This window comes from Cryptomeria japonica, chromosome 5 (assembly GCF_030272615.1).
Source record: "Cryptomeria japonica chromosome 5, Sugi_1.0, whole genome shotgun sequence".
In the NCBI taxonomy this organism is placed as follows: Eukaryota; Viridiplantae; Streptophyta; class Pinopsida; order Cupressales; family Cupressaceae; genus Cryptomeria; species Cryptomeria japonica.
Genome location: NC_081409.1, coordinates 328,424,085 through 328,449,411, shown reverse-complemented (window position 1 = coordinate 328,449,411; position 25,327 = coordinate 328,424,085). Strand labels below are relative to the sequence as shown.

The 25,327-nt window shown below is 36.6% G+C and overlaps 1 protein-coding gene across 2 annotated transcripts in view; it reads left to right on the top strand.

The window, feature by feature from the left end:
* Nucleotides 1-6,099: 6,099 nt before the first annotated feature.
* The window catches only part of LOC131062249 (uncharacterized), an 80,228-nt gene continuing 61,000 nt past the window's right edge, over nt 6,100-25,327 (top strand). Inside the window, exon 1 of one of the 2 annotated variants that reach the window (XM_057995888.2) lies at nt 6,100-6,959. In XM_057995888.2, coding sequence (XP_057851871.2) covers nt 6,246-6,959 — 714 coding nt within the window. In that variant the 5' untranslated portion in view covers nt 6,100-6,245. The remainder of the gene's footprint in view (nt 6,960-25,327) is intronic. The other variant, XM_057995889.2, reaches the window with a different exon arrangement.

The window sequence follows — 25,327 nt, the reverse complement described above, 5'->3', positions numbered from 1 at the left end:
TTAGAAGGGACTGCTTGCATAGCATGAATCCATAGTCTACCTAGAAGAAGATTATGTGGGTAGAATCATAGGACCTACTTTAATAGGCAATGTGATTGTACCTAATGAATGTCTACCAACATTGTCAAAGCCACAAATAGAGAGCGTATTAGGTTGAATTAAAGGTATCCATTTTGAGTTGGTGTAACAAGTTAATGCTACAAGCATTAAGACCTGATCTCTTATCAACTAGGATATGTCTTAACCCAATTTTGTTGACGAGCACAATAATCACGATGGGATCAATGTTGATTTTGAACTTTCAAAGGTAGTAACTCATGTTGTGAGAACACAATATCCATCGTTGTTTCTTGCACACTATCAAATAAGGCTACTACATCATTTGGTCTGGTAGAAGGTGAGACAATTACCTTTTGTAAGGTTCCTTAGAGCATCCTGTGGTATTTATGTGAAGTTTAAATCAAATCCCAAGGGGAGATCTTAAAGCTGGAGTAGCATGAAGCTGCTCAACAAGATCATACTCCTTACCAACATGTTTTAAAAGGTTGAGAAATAGGAAGAACATTTGAATCTTGTTTATTGTTTCAAGTGGTATATGTGTGAGCAACTTCATAATAATGAACCTTGTTGTGACACTTGTTGGTTCATCCTATTTCTTTGAGTGAGTTGTTTTGTAAAGTTTAAATAATAATTGGGAGCTCTAGTTGGATTCTTAACACCTTTAACAAAAATCACATGTTTATTTTGAGGTTGAGGGGCTTCATGACAAAGAGATAATAATTTGAGGTTTCACATGACCAGAAACATGAATTGAATTGACTCAACTTCAATTGGGCTCTTTATTCTCCAAGGATTCATCTCTAGAATGAAGAGCATCAATAAAAGTGCTAATGATATCATCCTCTTGCTCCAAGGTATCCTCGTGAGTAGGAAAAAAATTGGGAGAGGGAAAGCTTCATATCTAGAAGAGATGGCATTTAGGTGCATGGAAGGTAAAAGTGACATTAAGGAGAGTGTTTATAATATCATCCCCTTGCATTAAAATATCCTCATAAGTAAGGTCAACTTTGGAAGAGGGACAAACATGGTTAATCAATGCTTCATCTTTAGAAGGGAGAGATTAATTGAGAAAGGTGATAGTGTTATCACCCGCTTGCTCCAAAAATGTCCTTATGGATAGGAGAATCTTTAGGAGAGAGATAGAGTGATATAAGGTAGGCTAGGTCACTATCACATATATGTAATGTCTTCATCATAGAACCAACTAATTGACAACACAATGCCATATTCAATGAAATATAATTGCTTTGTAAACAATAACACATGCCATATTAATGAGACATCAATGATGTAAGCTATAACAATATGCAATATTGTGATTAAATAACCAATGCAAGTATACAAACAATTTATTTTAGAAATGAATGCCTCTAAATCTAAAAATTTCATGCAAAAAATCAAATCTACAATTGAAAATGTAAGTAATGCATGCATAAAATAAGTCAAGCTCATGAAAATGTAATATTAAAAATAGGAGCCTTAGCCCAGGAATGCAAAATGATTGTGTTGTATAGGGGCTTGCCTAAGTCAAACCTCGTGTTGGTGTTCCCACCTCCACAACAACAATGACGATGTAAAGAGAGCTTACCCTTACTAGGGCAGATACTAAACTATAATAAAATGCTAAATTGACAAGCTTATACCTTATAGTTGATAGTGGTGGTGATGCAACGCTCTTTAGACAAGTCCCCCAAGTGTTGATATGATAACATGATAAATTATAGAAAAATCCATCATGAAATCATACTTTAAGCTAGGTTGTAGTAGCTTGTTGCTCTTTGTACTCAATTTTACTCTTGAATGAAGGAATTATGAATGCTTGAATTAGGATTCGTGAATGACAAATGATTGCCTTATATAGGGTTCTTAATGTAATTTTCAATTTAGGCCAACTTCTAATGGTAAAATGAAAATATCAAAATCAAATCATAAATGGCGAGGACCAACACTTGCACATTCAAATTTGGTCCCTTTTTGGAGGGACTCGGGTGGTAGGTGCCATAGTCCAATTAAAAAAAGGACAAAAACGGGCAATGATAAAGTATCAGGATCGAGGACGTAGGATCTAGTCTCAATTTTGACATATGACAGTAGTAGGATATGATGAGGCCCAAATAGGGTTGAAATGATCTCAGTGAGGACACACTAAAACAAGGGCCCAAATATAGTGTAAAATTGTAAGGGAATACAATTTACGACACTATATGTGTGTGTGTGTGTATGCATATTTGCGTATGTATATATATGTATGTATAAATGTATGTATATGTATGTATGTATGTACATATATATGTGTGTATATATACATACATACATACACATGTATATATATATGTATGTGTGTGTACACATACACATACACATACACATGTGTACACATATAGAAGATTGGTAAAGAATAATCCAGGGAAGTATTAAGTATGCACTGAAAAAATTGTGCTACAAAGAATACTTACTAATAGCTAGAGGGAAGCTAATAAAAGAGATTTTATAGAGCCCGAGAAATGATTCGTACACCATTATATACCACATTAGTTTTAGAAAACAAATCTTCTTTCGTTATGTTCCCTATTTTATTTTGCACAAAAGCTTTTAAACAACCCTATACGTGAAACATATCCTAGCTAAATAAATAAGAGACTTTTTTTTTCCTTTAATGCGTAGTCTTTTTTCCCTTCTCAGAATTGTATTCCTCTCCTAATAACATTCCCCTTTTTTAATTTCTTTTATTCTCCTCTTCTTCTACATCAAAATGACACATGCCATTATTTCCCTCTCATACTTCCGGTTCAGTGAAATTATGACTACACTAGAATTTTAGTTCCTTTGCCTCTTTGCTAGACATTGATATGGAGTGGTGGTGAATCAAAACGCATTGCAATACATATTCAATTAATAATATTGGTTACTTAAAATTGATATTTTTATGCATGTGTTTTTTTATATTTACATTGTCTCATTTATATTATTTTTATAATATCCAAACTTAATTGAGTTTTTTTTTTCATTTAAATAAAAGCCTAGACAAAAGAATGATCTCTCCTTAGAAGCTAAAAATGATTAAAATAATAGCAGTAGTGGAAAGAAACTTGTTACTTTGGTACAAATCAATAAATTCCCAATGAACCAAATCTCCCACGAGATTGAGATTAGTAGTCATGAAAAGTGTCATGTCATTTCTTGTCTAAATGATGGTGCTCTTCTTTGTCAACAATTGCATAAGAGTGGAGATAATGGTGTTTTTGGTGTGAACAAATGTGCACGAGTGAGCTTTTACTTTCTAATGCCTATAAGAGAGTGGAGACAATGATGTTTGCATTTTTCAATGCTTATGCTTGAGGGTATAATCATTGTCAACTATACAATGCCCTAGACAAGAGCTTCACTATCACATAACTTGTTGATTATGTTTATGATTAACAATGCCATTTTTTTTTGATTGGTAATAATAATTTAATTTATTATATTAAAATAAAAAATTACATAACAATTTTACAAAAAGCTTAGTAAGATTAGGCATCATCAACCAACACCCCCTTACATCTGACAAGACTTCAATATAGACTCACTAATACTTTGGCATTCTTTCAAAATTTGCCATGATTATAGTATTCGAGCAAAATATGAAAAAAAAGGAACCCCAAACATCCATTACATACCAGAAACCCATAAACCCCAAACCCCTCAAAACCGCCCCTACGGAAGACATCTTTACTTACACCTCTTACATATAACAACAAATTCACAAAAAACTATAGAGATTCAGGACTATACACATATACAAAAAACCATCAAAAAGGAAAACCACTAGAGTCGTCAACCACCACCTCGCCTTGCAGACCAGAACTAGGGCACATTTAGGGCAAAGCTGCTTGGCCCTTCACCATCATTTCGACAACCTCCACCACCCATCTCTGCACCATCACCCACACCTTCCATCTTGCCCAACTTGACCCTCCTCTTCCCCAAAAACTTCCGCTTGCCCTTCCCTTTCACTTTCAGCTTTGGAACACCACCCCTTGCAGAAGTACTCACCACAGGGCATCAAACATCTAGCTCCTTCTCTCTCAGAAAAAAGCTTGAGAGAATCCTAGGCAATAGTCGTCTCTGCCCTCTACTCATCTCTGTCCAAACCAAAAGGCCAACAAATGTAGAGGACCAATTCACGCAATTCGTGAATACCATCAACGTCCAACCCTTCCCCACCATCGAAACCAACACTCGACATTGCCATCTCCAAGAGTTCCATCAAACCACCAAGCTAATCATCCTCCACACACTGCCTCACGACTTGAACTAGAACATACTTCATCTCTCGCAATTCCAGACCCATGCCAGGACCATGGTCACCACATCGGCATTAGTCCTAGTGTACTTGTGCATGGTCTTGAGGAAACTCTCCCCCAACAACATCATCAATATCTGAATAAAAGCATCATCCCCATGTTTGAAGATACATTTCATCCACTTGTCTGAGATATCACCAACAAATACCAACTGTTGTCGAGATGTGTATAGGGCAAAGGTGGCCTCCATACTTGTCACCACCTCACAAAAACCTGCATCCAATACTGCCAAAGATGGGCCCAAGACCCTATAAATAAATGCCCATCCCATCCCCACATTCCTTCCTTACCACCAAATGAGCAGGTTTAATGATAGCCTTGTACATCTTTTGCCACATCAGCCTCTTGCAAATTTCGAAAATCTTCCGAGTGGGTTTCAAACACAACTTCAAATGATGTTGCTCATTTGGACAACACATCCGCCACTTCATTGCTAGTCCTTCTCACACGTGTGATCTTGTAATTCCTGAAATTTTTTAAATCCTTTATGATTTTAGAGATATATTTATTTAAAAACCAGGCATTTGTTTCACCTTTGATGATCGCATTAATGACGATTTGTGAATCCCCTTAAAGGTGCAAATTTTGAACTCCAATTTCAATCCCCACTGAATGGCCAATAAGGCTGCTTGGGCTTCCGCTTCATTATTTGTACCCCTCTCAAGTCTTTGAGCTCCCAACATCACAATATTCCCATGCCAATCTCTAATGACAACCCTTGCACCCGAGACACCTCGATTGCCTTTAGAGGCTCCATTGAAGTTTGCCTTATACCACCTTGTCTGCGATAATTCCCATTTATCTTTGAGTGAAGGGGAAAAATTCAGATCAACCCGAGAAGGCCCATGAACGAGCCATTAACAATGCCATATTTATTGGCATGATGGTGAACACTACTAGACTCTAAAATGAAATTAAAACACGACTTAAAGTGTTATATAAAATGGCATTATAAACACATGTAAAAGTTATTAAATTTTTTGTTGCCATGCCACAAACAAGTGTTGTTATGTTTGAATATATAGAAGTAGATTCATAACAATAATTAGAGGACGAGTCAAAATTCTATTGGTATTTGTAATGCATGACTACTGGGACCTTTTCTACAAAAATTTTGATTACCACTTTTAAATGGCCATTTAAGAATCTATGTGCTATCTAACAATTATCATTACTACCTACAAATCAAAATAACAACTTTTAACTCATATACAAAGACATATCATTTTAAAACTTTGTATGCACAAAGTTAGGATGTGTAGTTACAAGGTCCTCTCGTTTCCTCACAACGGAATATCTTGACTCCGTATCTCCTTGTGACCAATTAAGTGTGTTTTTTGCTTAAATTTGAGAAACTAGAATGTTTCTATGCAAATTTTTAATTATGAAAAAATGATAATTTGAAATCTTTTCTTATTTGCGTGGAACAACTATTATTTAGCAATTGAAAATGATAAAAAAAAAAAAGAATAAACATATTATCATGGCTCCATATATTTCTTTCCCTCCTTTTTTAACATTTATTTCTAATTTCAATTACACAAATAATTATTATTATTAATATTAATACAAATTTAAACCAAAAAAATAAAATTAATACTCATAAGACTATAGTTCCACAAATAACACCCTCCTAAAGAGTAAACTAAACAAGCACACGAGACCTTACCCTAAGCAGCTGCCTCCTTCCTGCTGTTATGTTTAATTTTGTTTCGATTTCTTTTTAAGCCTCCGACAGCTTGAGCTCCAAAATAAAACTCAAGGCTCAAAACTGCGAAATTTGTCTTTTCCATCCTTAAACCCCCCATACAAAAACCCGAGCATAGCACATCCATCTCAATGGCAAGCCTAGAGAGACTATTCCGCCAAGCAGGCAGGGCCTGCACAAAACTGCATTTGGGGACTCGAACACCGTACCTCTTTCAACACTTTCCATATTGTTCCTCATCATCTTCGTCTTTCCCCGAAGAAGATGCATCACCATCCAGTGATCCTTCATCCATTAGAGTGGTATCATACGCTCCAAAACCGAAGAATCCAAATGCAGAAAATACAAATGCAGAGGACCCAAATACCAATCAGTCCAGAACAACAGCAGCAGCAAACATAGATTTCACACCTCCCGGGCAGAGAGGAGATTCGATTTCCCGACCTTGGAGTCGTGAAGATAGCAGGTACTTGAAGGATTCCCCTTCTATTCCTATCGTTTCTTATGGGCTTAAAGTGGCTCCATTGCCCGAAGATAAGGGTGCCGTGCGGGAACAAGAAAATGTTGAAGGGGTAAAGGAGATGGGAGAAGTGATAGAGGGTACTGTGCAGGAGGAGGAAAGCAATATTGAAGAGGTAAAGGAGAAGGGAGAAGTGATAAAGGAAGCGGTTCGGGATTTGGGAGGAGGGCAAAAGGGGCAATTGGAAAGGGAGGGGAGCAGATTGCGGCAACACATGTTTGCCATGAGGCAGGAGGTTAATATTCCTTATCCTAAGCTTTTGCCTCCGGAGAAGAAGAAGCCTAAAGTTCTGTATGATTTGAATGAAGCCATAAAACAGGTCAAGGTATGCTTTTTAAGTTAAAGCACTTTATGCTTCCATGTCCATGCAGTTTTGAAGATATTGCTGTGTAGAATGAAATTATAATCGATGATTTGTGTCTCCATTGAGGTTTTTTAAAGTGGTTTTGTATTCTCCTTTATTGGGTTTGTAATGTCTGCTTTTGGTGTTAAATTAACAAACAATCACACACCCTATAAATAAATGCTCTTCTCCAGTGGGTAATTGCTTATACCCTATGCAGGTAGTTCTGGAATTTTTTAAACTGTAATTATTTTGGTACATTCCTAGTGTAAATATTTTCCTTAAACTTTTAAAATCCTATTTATTTTGGTATATTTCATTTGTGATGCCCTCTTTTTATCTCCAAATGGGAAGTGCTAGCACTAGTGCTCCTTGGGGATGCATCCCTACCCAAAATGACCCCATCCCCTATAAGGGATGCTTTGGGGACAAGGGACGGGTAGGAAATGTTCGCCACCTTGTCCCCTTTTTTGGTCAAAATTTAGGAAATATCCCAGGGATGTCAAAACAGTTGTAGAGTACGTTAGAGGACAATTAAATGTCCCTAGGACAGCCGGGGGACGTCTAGACACCCCCCATCTGTCTCGAGGACAGTTAGCTGTCCCATATCATACTGAAGGACATTTTAGTTACTTTTTAAAACACACTTACAACCTTTCAATGCTTGTTTAGTTTATGACATGTCCACCTCTTGACCTTGCCTTTTATCATGATATGGAACACACTAGAGGCACCGCCCCTCGACTCCGTTGGGGGTGTTGCCTCCAAACCCCCATCAGACTATAAGTTTAACCAAGTAATAGAGCAATGATGAATCATGATCACAAAATCTATAAAATACATAGCCCTTGTTGCAAATCTTCACAGCTTCATAATCAAAGCCACAATTAGGGATTTTGATTATCTTATTTCATACATTAGACTACTTGGTTAGTATACAAGGATTGCCATAGACAAAGTTGGCTTGCTGCAGTCATTTTATTGTTGAATACAAGTTAAGTTGTGTTTGAAACAAAGATCGGAAAATCGCCTCGGACTCGCCAAACTCGGCGAGTCCAAGTACGAGACATGCCCCCTGAGTCTGGCGAGCTTGGACTCAAACTCATCCAAGTCTAGAGGGTGAACTCGCTAGACTCGCCGAGTTGGCGAGTTTGGCACAAACTCGGCGAGTCTTGTGCTTGGGACTCGGCCGGCGGCAAGGCCCAAAAAAGGCCAAAAAAAATGCATTTTTTAAAGTTTTTTAAAAATGAATAATCTCGTCTTTGTTCACTACAACCTCCGCTTGAGAATGAGAAAAATTAGGGTTACAACATGTCAACCAATAGAAAAATAACACCTGATGCCTTTACTAATTAATAAAAGTCTTTTTGGCCTCGCGGGGTGTTGCCCCTCGACCCCGCCTTGTCAGGGAGCGCGCAAGAGGCGATGCCCCTTGACCCCACCTTGGGGGCGCTGCCCCCAAACCCCCATTGAAAAATATGGGGAGAAATTGCGTCGATAGAAGTAGGGAAAATTTAACCTCCGAGTTTGACACTGATTGGATCGACCAGGTAGATATAGAGGTTGAGGCTGTAGCCATGGCAGAGGAGGAGTAGAGAGCACGAGAAAAGACAGGAGATACTGATAGTGACATAGATGTTCCTGATGTTGGTGAGCATGGCATGGTGTCACGGGGAGCGACTATGGCTGCCGAATCATCCAAGACCTACCTTAAACGCCTTCGCAGGGGGCCAGGGTGAGAGGGTGCATGCTCCTCTGAGCCATAGGCTTGTAGTTGTATTTACCTTTGGTATTTGTGTGGAACATTTGATGATGATCATATGATGACATGGATTTTTTATTCCATGAGTTTTGTAATATTGTATACATTTGACAATATTTATATATTTATGTTTGTTATTTCCTTCAGCTACAATTTGCGTTTATGCTAATGTGATTGATGTATACTTGTGTATGTAATCAAATGAGCCGAGTTTGATGATGTTATTGTGTCTTTAAGGTGTATTCAATAAAGGGTGCATGAAACAAGTTTTAAATCTTTAAAAATCTCTAAGTTTTTCACTTTCCCGAGTTCAGCTGAGTTTGACTCCGAGTCCCGAGTTCGAGTCCGATTCGGCCTTGCCGAGACCGAGCCGAGTCCGAGTCTCGTTTCTTTGGAACTTTGAAATATACATGTTCAATACCAAAGATTGTGAAGATAAATCTCTATCCAATAAAGCAATCATAGGATGAGATACAAAGCTTGGACAACTACAACATGAAAATCTAAAACTTAAATGCAAATCTGAAAATTTAGTTGCCTTAATGTGGAAAACCATGTTTAGATCCTTCTTTTTAATGATGCCAAAAATCAGCCTACGTATCATGCTTAATAACTTATCTTATGTGAACTTATAACAACAATAAATAAAGAATATCATCATCATAAGATAGCGGCAACAAGGCACAAATCAGCAACATAAAAACACCACCTAACATAGGATTCATGTGGAGAAACCCTTGCAGGGAAAAGCTCCACCAAGAAGAGAGGTCAAGTATGTGTAATCAACAATAAATGTGACTGCAATACATTCACTTCCATTCTTCTCTTTGCCTCCAACATGACAACACCTGTGTACTTGTGAACAAATCTCCTTATGCTTCCCACCTATCCTTGTTCCTATTTGTAACTCTACATTCAACTGTTCTTCTTACTTTCTTTATCCAAAGAGCTGAATTTATAGAATGACAAAAGTTCCAAAACCACCAAACAAAGTGTCCAAATAAGACTCTTCATTCCAAACGACCATAGCCCTTGGATTGCCTCCACGAAAGTTGAAAGGACACTGGTTTTGGCTCCAATACATTCCCTCCAACCTGGGCACCCAATCTTGCAAGATAAACATTACATTAAATGCAATAAATGATGGAATATCTAGAGACACCTATTGCCTCTTCCAAGCTCCACTTGGAGAAGCCCAAAGGTTACTCATCTGTCCATTTTCTAAGTCATTAATTATCCCATTCTAGGCATCCACATGTGGGGAAAACAATATAAAATAATTGTGTTCACAACCCTCCTTTATCGCTGCTAGTGGAACCTGTCACCCCCTATGAATGTATTACAAACAATAGTGAGAATAAATATTACAAATATATTTTCCGAGTACACCCTAAGTGCCTCAAGATACTTTCCAAGGATGTTGGAACCATGTCATAAGATTTATAAGCTAGATGGTACCTCAATCCTAACAAGTTGTGGTTGGTATGAAATGCCATTTTCATAATACAAAAATGTATCAGTCAGCCTACATAGACAACTCATAGAACAATCCCATCAATTAGTATCCTTGCTAGGGTCAAATTGGAACTTAACCAATTATCTTTTCACTTAACCGTTCCTCTTTGTTAACGAGTTTGACAACAAAACATGCAGTCTTTTTAAAGGCTTCAGAAAAATTTAATAATAAATCGCTCTCTTGAATATATACACTAGTTAGGCATGTCTTTATTAACTCATGATCACTCTCTCTCTCTCTCATACACACACACACATACTTATAAAGAACAACATAATTCCTCTTCAATCACCCATGCTCACAAAGGTTCTATAATGTCTATGATGAGTGCTTTATAAATGTTATCAAATAAATATTTGAAATTTCTTTACATTTTAAATATTTACTTATTTTTAAATAGCCATCCCTTGCTGTCCCCTAAAAATTGGCCAAAAAAATCCTCGTACTGGATACACTTACAGCTGCCCCTATCCCGGAAACGTGGGGGAGCATAGGCTCACATCCAAAGAGTAAACTCTGACAGCTAATGAGTCAATGCTCATATCCAATGTGTGTATTTTCAAATTGAAATATTTTCTTAATTATTGTGATCACAATGACTTCTTTTGATCTCTAAATTGATAAACATTCACATCCAACCAATAAATGTTCACACTCATACAAGGGGCAAATGCTAAAATGAATGCATCTATTTTCATTATTTAAAATTGAATTTATTCTGGTCTATTGGGTTTGCAGTGACTTCCGATAAGTAAACTGCTAAACATTCACACTAGATAGGTAAACACTTCCATCCAATGGGCGAACACTTAAAAATTCAATGCAGGTGCTTTTTAATTTTTTTTTAGTTAGAAATTATTCTGGTCTATTGGGTTTGCAATGGCTTCTTTTGACCCCAAATTTGCCAATGGGTAGAGGGTTACACCCAATTTGATGTTTTCTTTTGATCAATCAGTTTCTAAAGATTCACACTCAATGAGGTGGATGGTTTCTCATCATCTTAAATTGATGAACGTTGGCTCTGCTTTTGATTAAGAAATTGGTATACATATACACACAATGATCAAACTGTGACATTGTTCTTTTGATTGATCGATTGGTAAACACACACACTCGATTGGATGGGTGTGTTTTTCTTTAATTTTTGATTGGTGATCTCTCACACCCAAGTGTGAGGTTGTATTTTTTGATTATTAAGTTGATGAACACACGTCCAATGGAGAATGCACTAGTCAGCTAAGGTTTCCCTTGACATCAATATCAAATGTGGAACACACTAGTAATCTTTTGGTAGCCTCTTGCTAAGAAGTCCCTTGGTATATTGATAAACGCTAACACAAAACATAGAATGCAGTATTCAAGTTAGGGTAACCTTGGGCTAAGAAACTACTAGTAAACATGTAACTGCAATGGGGAATACATCGTTAAGTTTAGGATACTCTCTGGTTAAGAAGCACTATTATAAATCAGTAAACAAGTAGCACTTGGCAAGCTTAGGATACCCTTCGATTACCCTTTTCTTAGAAAGCCCTTTGATAAATTGGTGAGCACTTATACCTAACGGGGGATTCAGAATCAAGCTTAGGGTACGCTCCTGCTAAGAAGCCACTTATTAAATTGGTAAACATATTTCATTGCAGTATCAAATTGGTAAATGTTTACATCCAATGGGTGGTGCACTATCAAGCTTAGAGTATGCTTTGGGTAAGAAGCCTTTAAATTTCACTAAAATTCATTTGAAGACTTACACAAAGGCTTGTCTGGGTCTTGGACAGCAAATGTGACCTTTCCTCAATTAGTGTCATCTCTCTTGCCACCCCCACTAGATTGTGTTCCGCTAGACTTTATTGGCTAGACATGTTCGTGGTTTGCAAATTTGCAATCAAACACGTTAATGCTAAGTGGTACTTACAAGCTTCAAAATATCCTTTGTCAAAAAAGATCCTTGAGCATCAATACTGTCAAACTTAGCCTGAGACATACACCAATGTAGACCTTTTTAGTTTATTCTCAGCTGGCTTTGAACTTGGCTCATTAACATATAATATCTTTTTCTTGGCACTAGACCATGGCCCATTAGACTTGGCTTGGAAAGTAGCTGTAGACTCTATAGTGTAATAAATATTGTTTTTTATATCTTGATTTTGAGTTTGTTTTGTTCTTCTTGCTGGATATAAGTACGAAATTCTATATTTATGTTGATTGAGAATCAAGTGCTCATGATAAAATTTTCGTGGAACCAATAACAATGGTAATAGTTTGAACCAAGTGCGTTTCACTTGATTGATCAATTTCTAGACATTTACAAAACATTGTGGGCTGCTTTGTTTTAATGATAAACTTGTGAATAGTAGTCTTCATTTGATAAATAAATTGGTAATCACTTAAGCATAATATTCAATGGTCGCAACCAATTGACTATTTTCTTTATTCCTTAGTTACCGGGAGACATTTATTGGTATTGGTATGGGAGATGGGGATGACTATTGGTATGCCATTTTTAAAAAAGGTCATAGATGGGTACTTGGAGAGGGCTATATATAGATTAAAATACTAAAATGCTATATATACCAAACAATGGATAGCTTTAAAGAATGTTAAATGCTAAATTGCTTAAAAGTAAAAATAAAGCTAACATTTTAAAGTATTGAAATAAATTTGTTATATTGATATTTGATAATTATAATTATGATAGAGAAAAAAAATTAAAACCATAATCACATGGAGATGACAGAGAAATTAGGAGGTTAATGTCACGATTTTTTAAAAGCATGGTATGGGGAAGTTTGTGTTGTGAAATATGGATCGAAGAATAATGACAGCGATTCTGGAAGACTGATTGCCGTGAGTTATTGATTGTCTCCATCATTGAATCCGGTTTAAATACAAGAGGAAAGGTTGCCTACGTAGGGACATGTCCATACGTGGCAGTTGCCATGTATGGACATGTCCCTACGGAGGCAACCGTTCATAACAATTAGTTTGTTTATATTTAATTTCCAAACTGTATGCTTTGTTAATATATCACTCTCCAGATAATAACCGATTTACCATCAGTTAGATTCACGAGGGCTATATCTTAACACTCCCTCTTAGTAGGAGTGGATCTAAGTAATTTTCTTGGGAGCATATTCTGTCATGACTTCCGACACAATTCAGGACAACATTTAATATAGTCTTGTCATGACAATAAACTCAATATCATGATATCCGGCTCAGTCTGGGACTATCACTTAACAAGTCAATCATGAGATGATCACATACTTTAGGATCAAGATATCCGGCACAGTCCGGGACAACAACTTAATGTAGTCAATCTTGACACTTGGTCAACTATTGTCAAGATCGTCACCTTGAAATAGTAACCTTAAACATAAGAAGATCGTCATCTTCTTGAACATAGTTAGAATATTGCAATATACATTTTATTTATTTATTCATGAACAAATTACACATGGTAGGAATTTCATCCTAATAATCTCAATTATAATCTAGTCATACCAAGTTTACTTCTGAAGTATTCTATCTTCAATCTTGCAAGTGGCTTGGTGAAGATATCAGCATTTTGTTCTTCAGTACTGATGTACACTAGTTTTATGACGTTTCGATCTACCATATCTCTTATGTAGTGATAAGGGATCTCAATATGTTTGGATCGATTGTGAAAAACTGGATTTACTGAGAGCTTGATACAACTCTGATTATCATAGTGAATTATTGTTGAATTCAAAGTTTTTCCAAATAATCCAAATAATAACTTTCTTAGCCATACCGCTTCACGAGCTCCCATGGAGGCTGCCATATATTTTGCTTCGGTGGAGCTTTGTGCAACTGCTGATTGTTTTCTGCTGAACCAAGATATCATAGCAGAACCAAGACTGAAGCAACACCCTGTAGTACTTTTCCGGTCAGTGGTACTTCCGGCCCAATCAGAATCAGAATATCCTTCAAGTTGAATCTCAACATTTTCATACTTTAAGCCAAGTCCGATTGTGCCTTGTAAATATCTTAGAATGTGTTTAGCAGCCATTAGATGTATCTTTTTAGGTTCACACATGAAGTGGCTTAATACATTTGTAGCATAGCAGATATCAGGACGAGTATTTACCAAATACATGAGTGAACCGACGATTTGTCTGTAGAGTGTGGGATCTGTAGGTTCTGAATCTTCTGCTTCAATTTTCAGCTTGTGCAAATTAGTTTCCATTGGTGTAGCTAATGGCTTACACTCCATCATCCCAAATCTAGTTAGAATATCTGTGGTGTACTTTCCTTGATTTAGGAAGATGTAGTTTTTCTTCTGCCATACTTCTAATCCCAGAAAATAATGTAGAAGCCCTAGATCCTTCATATCGAATTCTGCTGCCAGATCTTGCTTACATTTCTCAATGAGATTATCCTCTCCTGTTATCAAAAGATCATCCACGTAAAGGACCAATATAATCATATTGCCATTTGAAGCCTTGAAGTAGATGTTGGGATCTGCTAGGTTCTTGGAGTACCCTAGTTTGGAGAGATAGTTGTCTATCCTTGCATACCAGGCCCTAGGTGCTTGTTTTAACCCATAGAGAGCTTTCTTTAGTTTACAAACATAGCAATTTTTATCACGTATGGTGAATCCTTCTAGTTGTTCTATATATATTTCTTCTTCAATTGAACCATTTAGGAAGGCAGTCTTTACGCCCATTTGGTGAATTTTCCATCCTTTGGATGCTGCAATTGCAATTATTGTTCTTACTGATGTATACTGGGCAACTGGGGCAAATGTCTCTTCATAATCAATTCTTGCTTTTTGAGAGAATCCCCTGGCCACAAAGCGAGCTTTATGTTTTTCAATGCTGCCATCAGATGCATATTTGATCTTGAATAACCACTTGGATGAGACAACTGATTTGTCTTTTGGTCTAGGCACTATATCCCAAACATCATTCTTTAGTATAGATTGATATTCTTCAACCATAGCATTTTTCCAAGCCTGTTTTGATAAGGCTTCTCTGACATTTGTTGGTTCAGAATTTGTGAGTTCGGTTAGAAGTGCAGCATAACATTTTAGAGTTCTTGTTCTCTTATTTTCTTTGGAAATTTCATTTGGTTCTACATTATTCTCTTCAATCATTTTCCTTGCCCATAGAGGTCTTTTCTTGTTATTGAGTGTTTCAATATTTTCATCAACAAGAGGTTCAGAAGCTCTTATGATGTCCTCCCTCTCAGTGTCTGAAGGTTTGGAATTTTCTATGATATTCTCTCTCTCAATCTCAGTTATGTGATCTTCTTCTTCTTTAGTAATGTTATCATCATCAGGTTCTTTGAGTGTAGTGTTTTCTTCAAACTTTACATCTCTACTTATCTCAACAGATTTTTTCCCTGGAATGTAAATGCGATATCCTTTAGTATTTTCACTATAGCCAATGAAGAGACCTCTTTTTCCGGATGTTTCTAGTTTTGTCCTCTTTTCTTTAGGAACATGTATATATACGGGACAGCCAAATATCCTTAAATGACTTAAGTCTGGTTTGTTCCCTGTAAAAGCTTCTTCAGGAGTTATGTTTTCTAGAACTGAGTGCGGACATCTGTTTTGAATGTAGACTGCTGTATTTGAAGCTTCTGCCCAGAATGAAGTGTGTAAGTTTTGGTCATGCATCATGGCTTTTGCTGCTTCAATTATGGTTTTGTTCTTTCTTTCTGCTACTCCATTCTGTTGTGGATTATATGGTACAGTATACTCCCTCTTAATCCCAACAGAATTACAAAAGTCTTTGAAGTTGTCAGATGTATATTCTCCCCCATTGTCGGATCTTAACACCTTAATTTTCTTCCCTGACTGGTTTTCTACTAGTGCCTTGAATTCTTTGAACTTAGATAGTACTTCATTTGAGTCTTTGCACTTTAGAAAATATATCCATGTTTTTCGAGAGTAGTAGTCAACAAAGATTATGTAGTATAAGGATCCAGTTAGGGATGGTGTTGACATGGGACCGCATAGGTCTGAGTGAATTAGTTCTAAAATAACTTTTGATTTGTGCTCACTTGAGGGAAAAGAAACTTTCACATTCTTTCCCAAGGCACATCCTTTGCAAATGCCTGTGTGTTCAGATTTTAGTTGGGGCAGTCCTGAAGTAATCTTCTTTATGTTGGATAGAGCACTATATCTTAGGTGTCCTAATCTTTTGTGCCATAATTCATTATTATTTGAAACTTCAAGATTTAGTGCTTCCTTTTGATCACTGCATAGTTTGTATAGGCTACCATCTCTTGAACCTACTGTTATGGCATTTTTGATATTTGTATTTTTAGGCCAGAGTAGAACTTTATCTTCATTGAAGGTAACCCGATATCCTTGATCAGCTAGGCCTGAGATTGAGACTAGATTTCTTTTTATTCCAGGTACAAACAGAACATCCTTTAATTGTAGAGATACTCCATTTCTTAGTTTGATAGTACAGGTCCCAATTCCTTTCACAGGATATGTGGAGTTATCTCCAATAGTAACCTCTTCACTTGAGTGCCCGTTAAGTGTTTCAAACTGATTTCTGAATCCAGTTATATGCCTTGATGCTCCACTGTCTACGATCCAAGTGTTTTTATTTGTATTTATTTCGCTTGATAGGGCTAAGAAGAAAAGTGAGTTTTCTCCTTTGACTTCGGCTAGAGTAGCTTGTGTTTTCTTCCTTTCTGGACAATTCTTGTGAGTGTGCCCATATTTGTCGCATTTGTAACACTGAATTTTAGACATATCTCTTTTCTGATGTTTTTTATTTCCTCTCTTCTGTTTGGAGAACTTTTTATTTTTGTTGAAGGTATTTGTATTAAGTGCCTGGATTTCTCCTTCTTTATTTATCCCTAATCCTCTTGAGATTAGTTGAGATTCCTCTTGAATGCACTCATTCTTAAGTTGTTCAAATTTGGGTAAGGGGGGTGTTCTGCTAATACATTGAATGTAGGATTCCCATGAAATTGGTAATCCTCTTAGGGCTATGAGAGAGATTTCTTGATCATCTACCTCATTTCCAATAGTTTGTAATTGGTCTTTAACTTCAGATATCCTTGAAAAGTATGTAGATATTGTATCATCTTTATTCATCTTTATGTTTAAAAGTTGTTTCAAGGTTAACATTCTGCTCGCATTGTTAATTTCATATGTATTTTTAATGGTTTTAAATACTTCATATGCTTTAGGCAGTCTGGCTATAGATGGAAGAATATGATCTTTGACTGAGTCAATAATTATTTTCTTTGCTTTATTATTACTCCTTTTCCAGGTAGATTTCTCTGGTTCATCATTTGGCATGTCTAGATTTTCTTCTATGTAAGACTCTAATTCTAGTTCTTCAAGAATGGCAATGATTCGTATCTTCCTGGAAACGAAGTTGGAGGCTCCTTCGAGTCTATCTTCCACTCTCATATTACTTGACATTTTGAATATTTTCTTAGTCGGATATATCCTCTGCGTATATAGCCTCTGCGTTGATTTGTTATTTACTTTCGATAAATGCTTATGAGTAATATGGCTGTCTAATTTATTCTCTTAATATGCTGGCTCTGATACCATGTTGTGAAATATGGATCGAAGAATAATGACAGCGATTCTGGAAGACTGATTGCCGTGAGTTATTGATTGTCTCCATCATTGAATCCGGTTTAAATACAAGAGGAAAGGTTGCCTACATAGGGACATGTCCCTACGGAGGCAACCGTTCATAACAATTAGTTTGTTTATGTTTAATTTCCAAACTGTATGCTCTGTTAATATATCACTCTCCAGATAATAACCGATTTACCATCAGTTAGATTCACGAGGGCTATATCTTAACAGTTTGGAGGTGACTATTTTCAATCGATTGATAAAAATTCAATGCCTATAACCATCTTAACTCTTATTATTGTTTTGCTTCATATTCTTACCTCTTTGCAATTTAATAAGGAATTTTTCTGCCACATTTGTTTTTGTAAAATTTTATGAAAAAAAAATTTACAAGTCTATTAGTGTATTTGGTTCTTTTAGTTTTTGTCAACCACATAACATCATTTATTAGAAAATCTAATCTAATTTATGTGATATATTCGAAGTTTCTTCATTTACAAGGGATGCTTGTAGGAGATGTATAGGAGACGCAAAGAAATTTCATTGGAAGCCTCCTAATGTCTAGAGATATCTCCATACAGGTCTTTGAGATAGGGATGTGGTTCTAGTATGGGTGACGAGTACTAGGGCTTAGGGTACGAGTCTTCTAGTAACTATGCTTTTTATCAATGAATTAATTGGTAAATGCTCATAGTCAAGGAGGTGGGTGTGTTTTCTTTTGATAAATGAATTGGTAAACACTTAAGAGTCAATGAGCTGGTGTGTTTTTTTAAATCATAAATAGGTGGAAAATCAAACATTCCCAAAACAGATTCAACTTGTTGGTCAAGGAGCATTTGAGGTTTTAGTTTTGAATCCAAAAATAATGGGACTGTGTTTGGCTGTCCTACAAGTGACAAGTGAGGAAGCACACCTCATTGGGGTTGACTATATCAATATGACATCCAATCCATATCGATGGTAAATAGAATAGATCAAATTATACTTTATTGGCTCAAAGGTGGCAACAATCTCCTTGATAGTCCTATGTGGCATTTGATTTGGATGCATTTTCTCTTCTTTGGTAAGTATATAACCAAAATCCCAAAGTGCTATCAAGTATCAATCACCAAATCCCATACTAATAAACCATCTCCTAACACAAAAGACACTATAAGGATTTCATGGGTCTTTCTTTGAAAGGCAGTTGCGATCATTCTCCACAACTTAGGGATAGACACTCTGTTTCGCCCCAATGGCCTCTGCATCAACATATGCACTCCTCAATGCATATTATCTTGCCTTTTTCCATTGTGGGGGCTGCATATCCCAAAATCACGTGTGGAAAATCGAAGGAATGTTATCATCATCATGAGCAAATTGAGAAAAGGAAGACAAACATGATGAATGAGCAACCATCCTAGTAGCAATGGTTTCTCCAGTCTGCAAGTCCCTAATGTATATTGAATTAGGAGGAACTCAACTATTTTACCTTGTCCACTATGTGCAATTTGATAGACAAAAAGGAGATTAGATGACAAGTATGGAACCCAAAGTACATCATTAAAAGTGGCTTCTCCTATGTCAATAGAACTTTTTCCACACTCCTTCATATGTGTGTTGTTACCCATCAAAATATTAGGTGAATTACAAGGCTCAAAAGAAGAGAACATTTTCTTAGAAGATGCCATATGATGAGATGCTTTTGAATTAAGAAGCCATCTACCAATTATGGGAATTGTAGAGGCCAAGAGTGCTTTACCATTCATTTTGCCTATCCCATTTGCAACTCTTGCAGTCTTTGACTGTGTTGATGAAGCTGCTGCGGATTGAGATGCTGGAGAATAAGAAGAATAAGACACTGATAAGGGCAGCAAAATGTGATGCTTTTGAAGAAGATTGGTTAGTTCATCAATCTTCTTATCATAACACCCATGCTCATCATCTGTTGGCTTTTGGCAATATGCACATTTCAACTTCTTCCTTTTAGATGACTCCTCATTAGAAGACAGAGTGGACCAGGGGTGCTCTGCAAAGGTGAATCCTTAGCTTTGTCATTAGACTTGGAGTCCTTGTTGTTTTGCTTCTTACCTTTGTCACTTGAAGCCTTTGGATCTACTGCAAGAAGAGCATATGATTTGAAAGATTTCAATGTGCCCATGTGTGCCAACTTGGCTTGTGACCTTACAAGTTGAGTTGCAAACCCATCAAGAGAAGGCACTTTGTGTGCATTGCCTAGGGCATCCATAGTAGCATAAAATGTAGAAACAAAAATTGAATAATCAAGACTTAGCTTAGCAAGAATAGAAAATATCAATTGTTCATCCTCTTTGGTGACCCGACAATCAGACTATTGTAGTCTAAGAGAATCGAGCTTGGTCAAGAAGTCCAAAATATTATCAAAATCTAAAGGATTAAGAGTCTAAGACTCATTAGTTCATCTTCCAACTTAAATTTCCTCACCTTATTAGGCTTACCAAAGAGACTCTCTAAGGTAGTCCAAATTTCATTAAGATGTGTACAAGATGAAACATGATCTAAGATTTAGGAGAATTGGACAAAATTAGGGTGCCAATAGCTTCATCCCTTCTACCAAACCATTTTTTTTTTCTGTAGCACCTTGGGTTCTGAATTTGTGCCAAGTGTGATTCTTTGCAACTTCAATTATAACAATAAAATCCTATTTGTGATTTCCACTCATGATATTTATATGGAGATAGGAGTACAAATTTTGGCAAATCCATGATAAAATCAGAAATTACAATCCATGATAAAATCAGAAATTACAATAGAGGAACAAGAAATTACCTCTCACAATTCAAGCAATTAATCCCTTTTGGTCAAGGAAAAATGCCACTTTTTTGCAAATTTAAAACAAGATATACCAAAATATCAAACTGGTTTCAAACTGAATTTGTGGTAGCAAGTCTTTAAAAAGTGCATGAGTAAAATTAAAGTGTTCTTGAACACCTTTCTAGTGCAAATCGGGAAAAATGGAGTCTGGAGCAAATATTTGTGAGCTTGGAGGCTGAAAACCTTGACTTGATTTCAAGTTGGAAAATAGACATTAAACAACAATTTTTTTGGAAACAACCCACACCATTGGAAAATACATAGAGACAACTTTTTGGCCATATTTCATTTTCAAGAAAACCTCTGTCAGCCCAAGTTATACCAAAAAGAAAAAAAAAAGCCTATTAGGGTGTATAGGGCAAAAAATAGCTCCCGCCTTGCCCCGAGACTTGGTGTTTGACCTCTAGGTGATTGCCCATTGTTGAGTCAAGTGCCTCCGGTTAAAGGGGTGGCAAAATGGCAGTGAGTTGGCAGTGACTTAGCGTGCGTTGCTTCCGTCCACACTTGTGCTAAGTTCCCTCCCTATGCAAATAGGATCACACGAGTTTTCTCTATAGAACTAACTGCCAAACTAAACAATTGATTGACCAAAAAATTGAAATTGAAATTTTTTATAAAAAATGTTTTTTTTTTGTAAATGATTTTTCATATCACTCATAAGACAAGATGACGTGATATCGTACCACGTGCAAAGGAGGAGGCGAGTCGGTGCACGCTATGGAATATACTCCCAATGTAACTTTGTTGAATCTTGACCATTGCAAATTGTGACAATGTATGATAGAGTATGGTTCCTAGGCTCCATATTGAATAGATGCCGTTCAATTGTTCAAACATATTTTGCCAAGATTCTTGCAAACCCTAAAAAATGGCCTGAAAATTGATGTTCTCAAAGTAATTTTTTAGTGTTTCTATAAAGGTCATTCAGTTAGGATCTTTACCTTTCGTAGTTAGTTTCTTTTTAGTATGTTTCTAGTCTTGATCGTTTCCCTTGTGGAAAGATCATCTTGTAAACTCTTTATAAGGAGCCTTTTGTCTCCTTTTGTAATTAATGGAATATCAATTCTCATTTCATGGTGTTAGAGCTTAGGTTCTTTTTTGGCGAGTTTTTTAGTAAAAGAATTTCTGGGTTCATTGATTTTTTTCCACAAAAAATCATGGAAGGGTTTTGGTTGATTTTTTCCACAAAATTTAGGGAGTTTTATTTCTATTTTCTACTTGTGATGGCCACAAGCAAAGTTTTTGAACAGACTGGGGGGTTTGGTATAATTTTCTCCTAAAAAATCATGGATGGGTTTTCTCAAATTTTTCCACAAAAAATCATGGAAGAGTTTTGCTTTATTTTTTCCACAAAAATTAGGGAGTTTTATTTTTGTTTACTACTCGTGATTGTTGTTTGTAACTAGGTAAGATGGGTTCGGATTGCCTTAAGGAAACATCCGAACCCATATAGGACTGGGTCCTATCCTAAAGGGGTAACGTGCCCCAAGTTAAGCTCAGCCCCATACCTTCACGCCACCCTAAAATACAACACGCCTCAATAAATAAATTGGCGCCAAAAGGAGGAAGGCCGACTTGGATTTAATAAAGGTCAAAGACTCATACAAATAAAGTCAACTTGCAAATACAATTTGGTCATCCATGAAATCAGCAAATTAGCTCTGCAAACAAGAGGTGTGAAATCACTAAAGAAGGTTGTGCGAACTTATCCAAGGATTGTGCGAACTTGTCCAAGGATTGGGCGAACTTATTCAAGAGGATATAGGGCATTTTGGTGCAGTCTTGAAGCATGCAAAAAGGGTAGATCTGATATATAAAGATCAGATTCAGAAAAGCAAGCTTAGTATTGTATTTGTGCAATAAGAGTGAATACATAATCTGACCTGTGGGTCTTTAATGCTGGGTTTTTCCTCCTTGGAGGTTTTCCCAGGGTATTTGTGTTTGTCTCTTGATTCCTTGTTTCATTCTTGAGTTTACTTGATTATAGTTTACTAAATTACAAATCTGATTAATAAACTAGGGCATAATAAAATGTTACAAATCTGATTACTGATCTAGGGCATGAATTTAACATGGTATCAGAGATAAGGTGTCACTAATTTCAGATTTTAGTAAATCATTTATTGCATATAGTTGTTGTTTGTTTTCAGATTAAAATGTCAGGTTTGAGGGCTGAAGATAGACTTGATGGAGCCCTTGATTTTGCTACTTGGAAAGTCCGTATTCTATTGATCCTTGAAGAGGATGATCCGCTCAAGTTCGTAGAAGAAGAAAGGTTGTCCCCTCTAGAAGATGTTGAAGAGCTGAAGCAGTTCAAGAAAGACTCCCTCAAGGCTAGGAAGATTATAATTGAATCCGTCAAGAATAATCTTGTCACTGTCATATCAAAATTTGCATCTGCCAAGGAAATAATCAAACACTTGGAAGGGATGTATGAAGTCAACAACCTCAGTAGGGCTCTTGCTCTAAGGCAGTAGCTTCTTCATATGAAAATGAAAGAAGAAGACTCAATCATAGCCTACTTCATGAAGATCAATGAACTAAAGGACAAGCTAAGTACTCTTGATTGCCAAATTTCAGATAAAGATCTTGTTATGATTGCATTAAATGGTCTACCTGATGAATGGGAACCATTCATTCGTAGCATTGGTGGAAGAGCCGATCGTCCCAACTTTGAGCGTCTTCAATCTGATTGCATTGAAGAGGAATCTCGAATCGAGGTAAGAGGAAAACTCAAGAACTCTCACAAAGATAATCATGTTCTCTTAGCTAAATCTAGGAAAGGTGGACATTGGAAGAAAGAAAAGAGAAAAAAATATTTTAGATCCTCCTCCTATGATCCAAGGAAGAAGTCAAGAGATTCCTCTCACATTCGTTGCTTCAGATGCGATAAGTATGGTCACTATGCCAGAGATTGTCAGAATGATCCCAAAGAAAGGGAAGTCAATTTAAATGAAGTTGTCAAACAAAGTGAGGATTATCTTCTTATCTCTGCTCTATCCAGTAATGTCCCTATGGACAGTAATACGTGGATACTTGACAGTGGTGTATCCAGACACATCTCAGGTTTTTGTGAGCATCTTTCAGATCTGATTGAAAAAGACACCAACCTTCATGTGGTAATCGGTGATGATGCTCGATACTCGTAAAAGCATCTGGTACTACCTCTTTAAAACTAGATTCTGGTATTTCCTTACAACTCTGTGATATTTTTTTTGTACCTGGTATTAAAAGAAATCTTATTTTCATTTCTACCTTAGAAGATAAGGGTTTGCAAATAGCATTTTCTGAAGGGAAAGTACTCGCTTGGTCTAAGAAATCTAATTACAAAATTGCTCGTGTTATTGGAAATAGATGTGATAGTTTATATAAGTTTGCAGCTAATCCAATTCAAGCTCTCATCCATGAGGCCCCTGAATCATGCCAGCTATGGCATAGAAGACTTGGACATCTACACTTTCAAGCTCTTCCCACTCTCGATAAAATGGTTAAAGGTATGCCTAAACTTATTTTATCTCATGATGATGCTTGTAAAGGTTGTGCAATGGGTAAGAATGTTAAGAATCCTTTTCATAAAAATGATAGTAGGGCTAAAGAAAAGTTAGAACTTATTCATTCAGATTTATGTGGTCCTATGTCTGTAGCATCTCCTAGCGGTTTCCTGTATTATGTTATCTTGATAGATGATTTCTCTAGGAAAACATGGATTTACTTTCTTAAATCTAAAGAGTTTGAAGAAGTCCTAAATAGATTTAAAGAATTCAAAGCCTTAGTTGAAAACACTACAAGAAATTGAATTAAATGTTTAAGGTCTGACAATGGAGGTGAATACACCTCAGGTAGTTTCTATGACTTTTGTGTTAAGGCAGGAATTAAGAGGGAGTTCTATGTTCCCTACAATCCTCAGCAAAATGGAGTTGCTGAAAGAAAGAACAGGACCATTGTTGAAGCTGCAAGAGCCATGATCCATGATCAAGACCTGCAACCTTTTCTATGGGTGGAAGCATCCAAAACAACAGTGTACATTCCGAATAGATGTCTTCATCGTGCTCTAAAGGATATAACTCCTGAAGAAGCCTTTACAGGAATCAAACCTGACATCAGCCACCTAAGGATTTTCGGGAGCCCGGTGTATGTTCATGTGCCTAAAGAAAAACGAACTAAGTTGGATCCCTCTGGAAAGAAAGGCATCTTAGTGGGATACAACGAATCTTCCAAAGCCTTCAGGATCTACATTTCAGGTCAAAGGTATTTTGAGGTAAGTAGAGATTTAACTTTTGAAGAAGATATTGCTTTCAAAAGATCTAAAGGTTCATTATCTGACAATAATGGTATGGTGATTGAAAATCAAGATTCAATATTTGAGGCTAGGTATGGTGATTGAAAATCAAGATTCAATATTTGAGGCTAGGTATGGTGATTGAAAATCAAGATTCAATATTTGAGGCTAGCCCTGAGATACAGGAGGAGTACACTGACCTTCAGGATCAGGAAGTTCAGAATGACCCAACAGAACCCATGGACTCTACCGATATACCTCAGGATATTGTGGTCTGCAAGAAGAGACCACTTTGGGTTAGAAACACGATTCAAGATGCTGAAGGATTTGCTGCTCCCAGAGGAACCTTTAGAGATAGCAAGAGATCCAAAATCTTGCC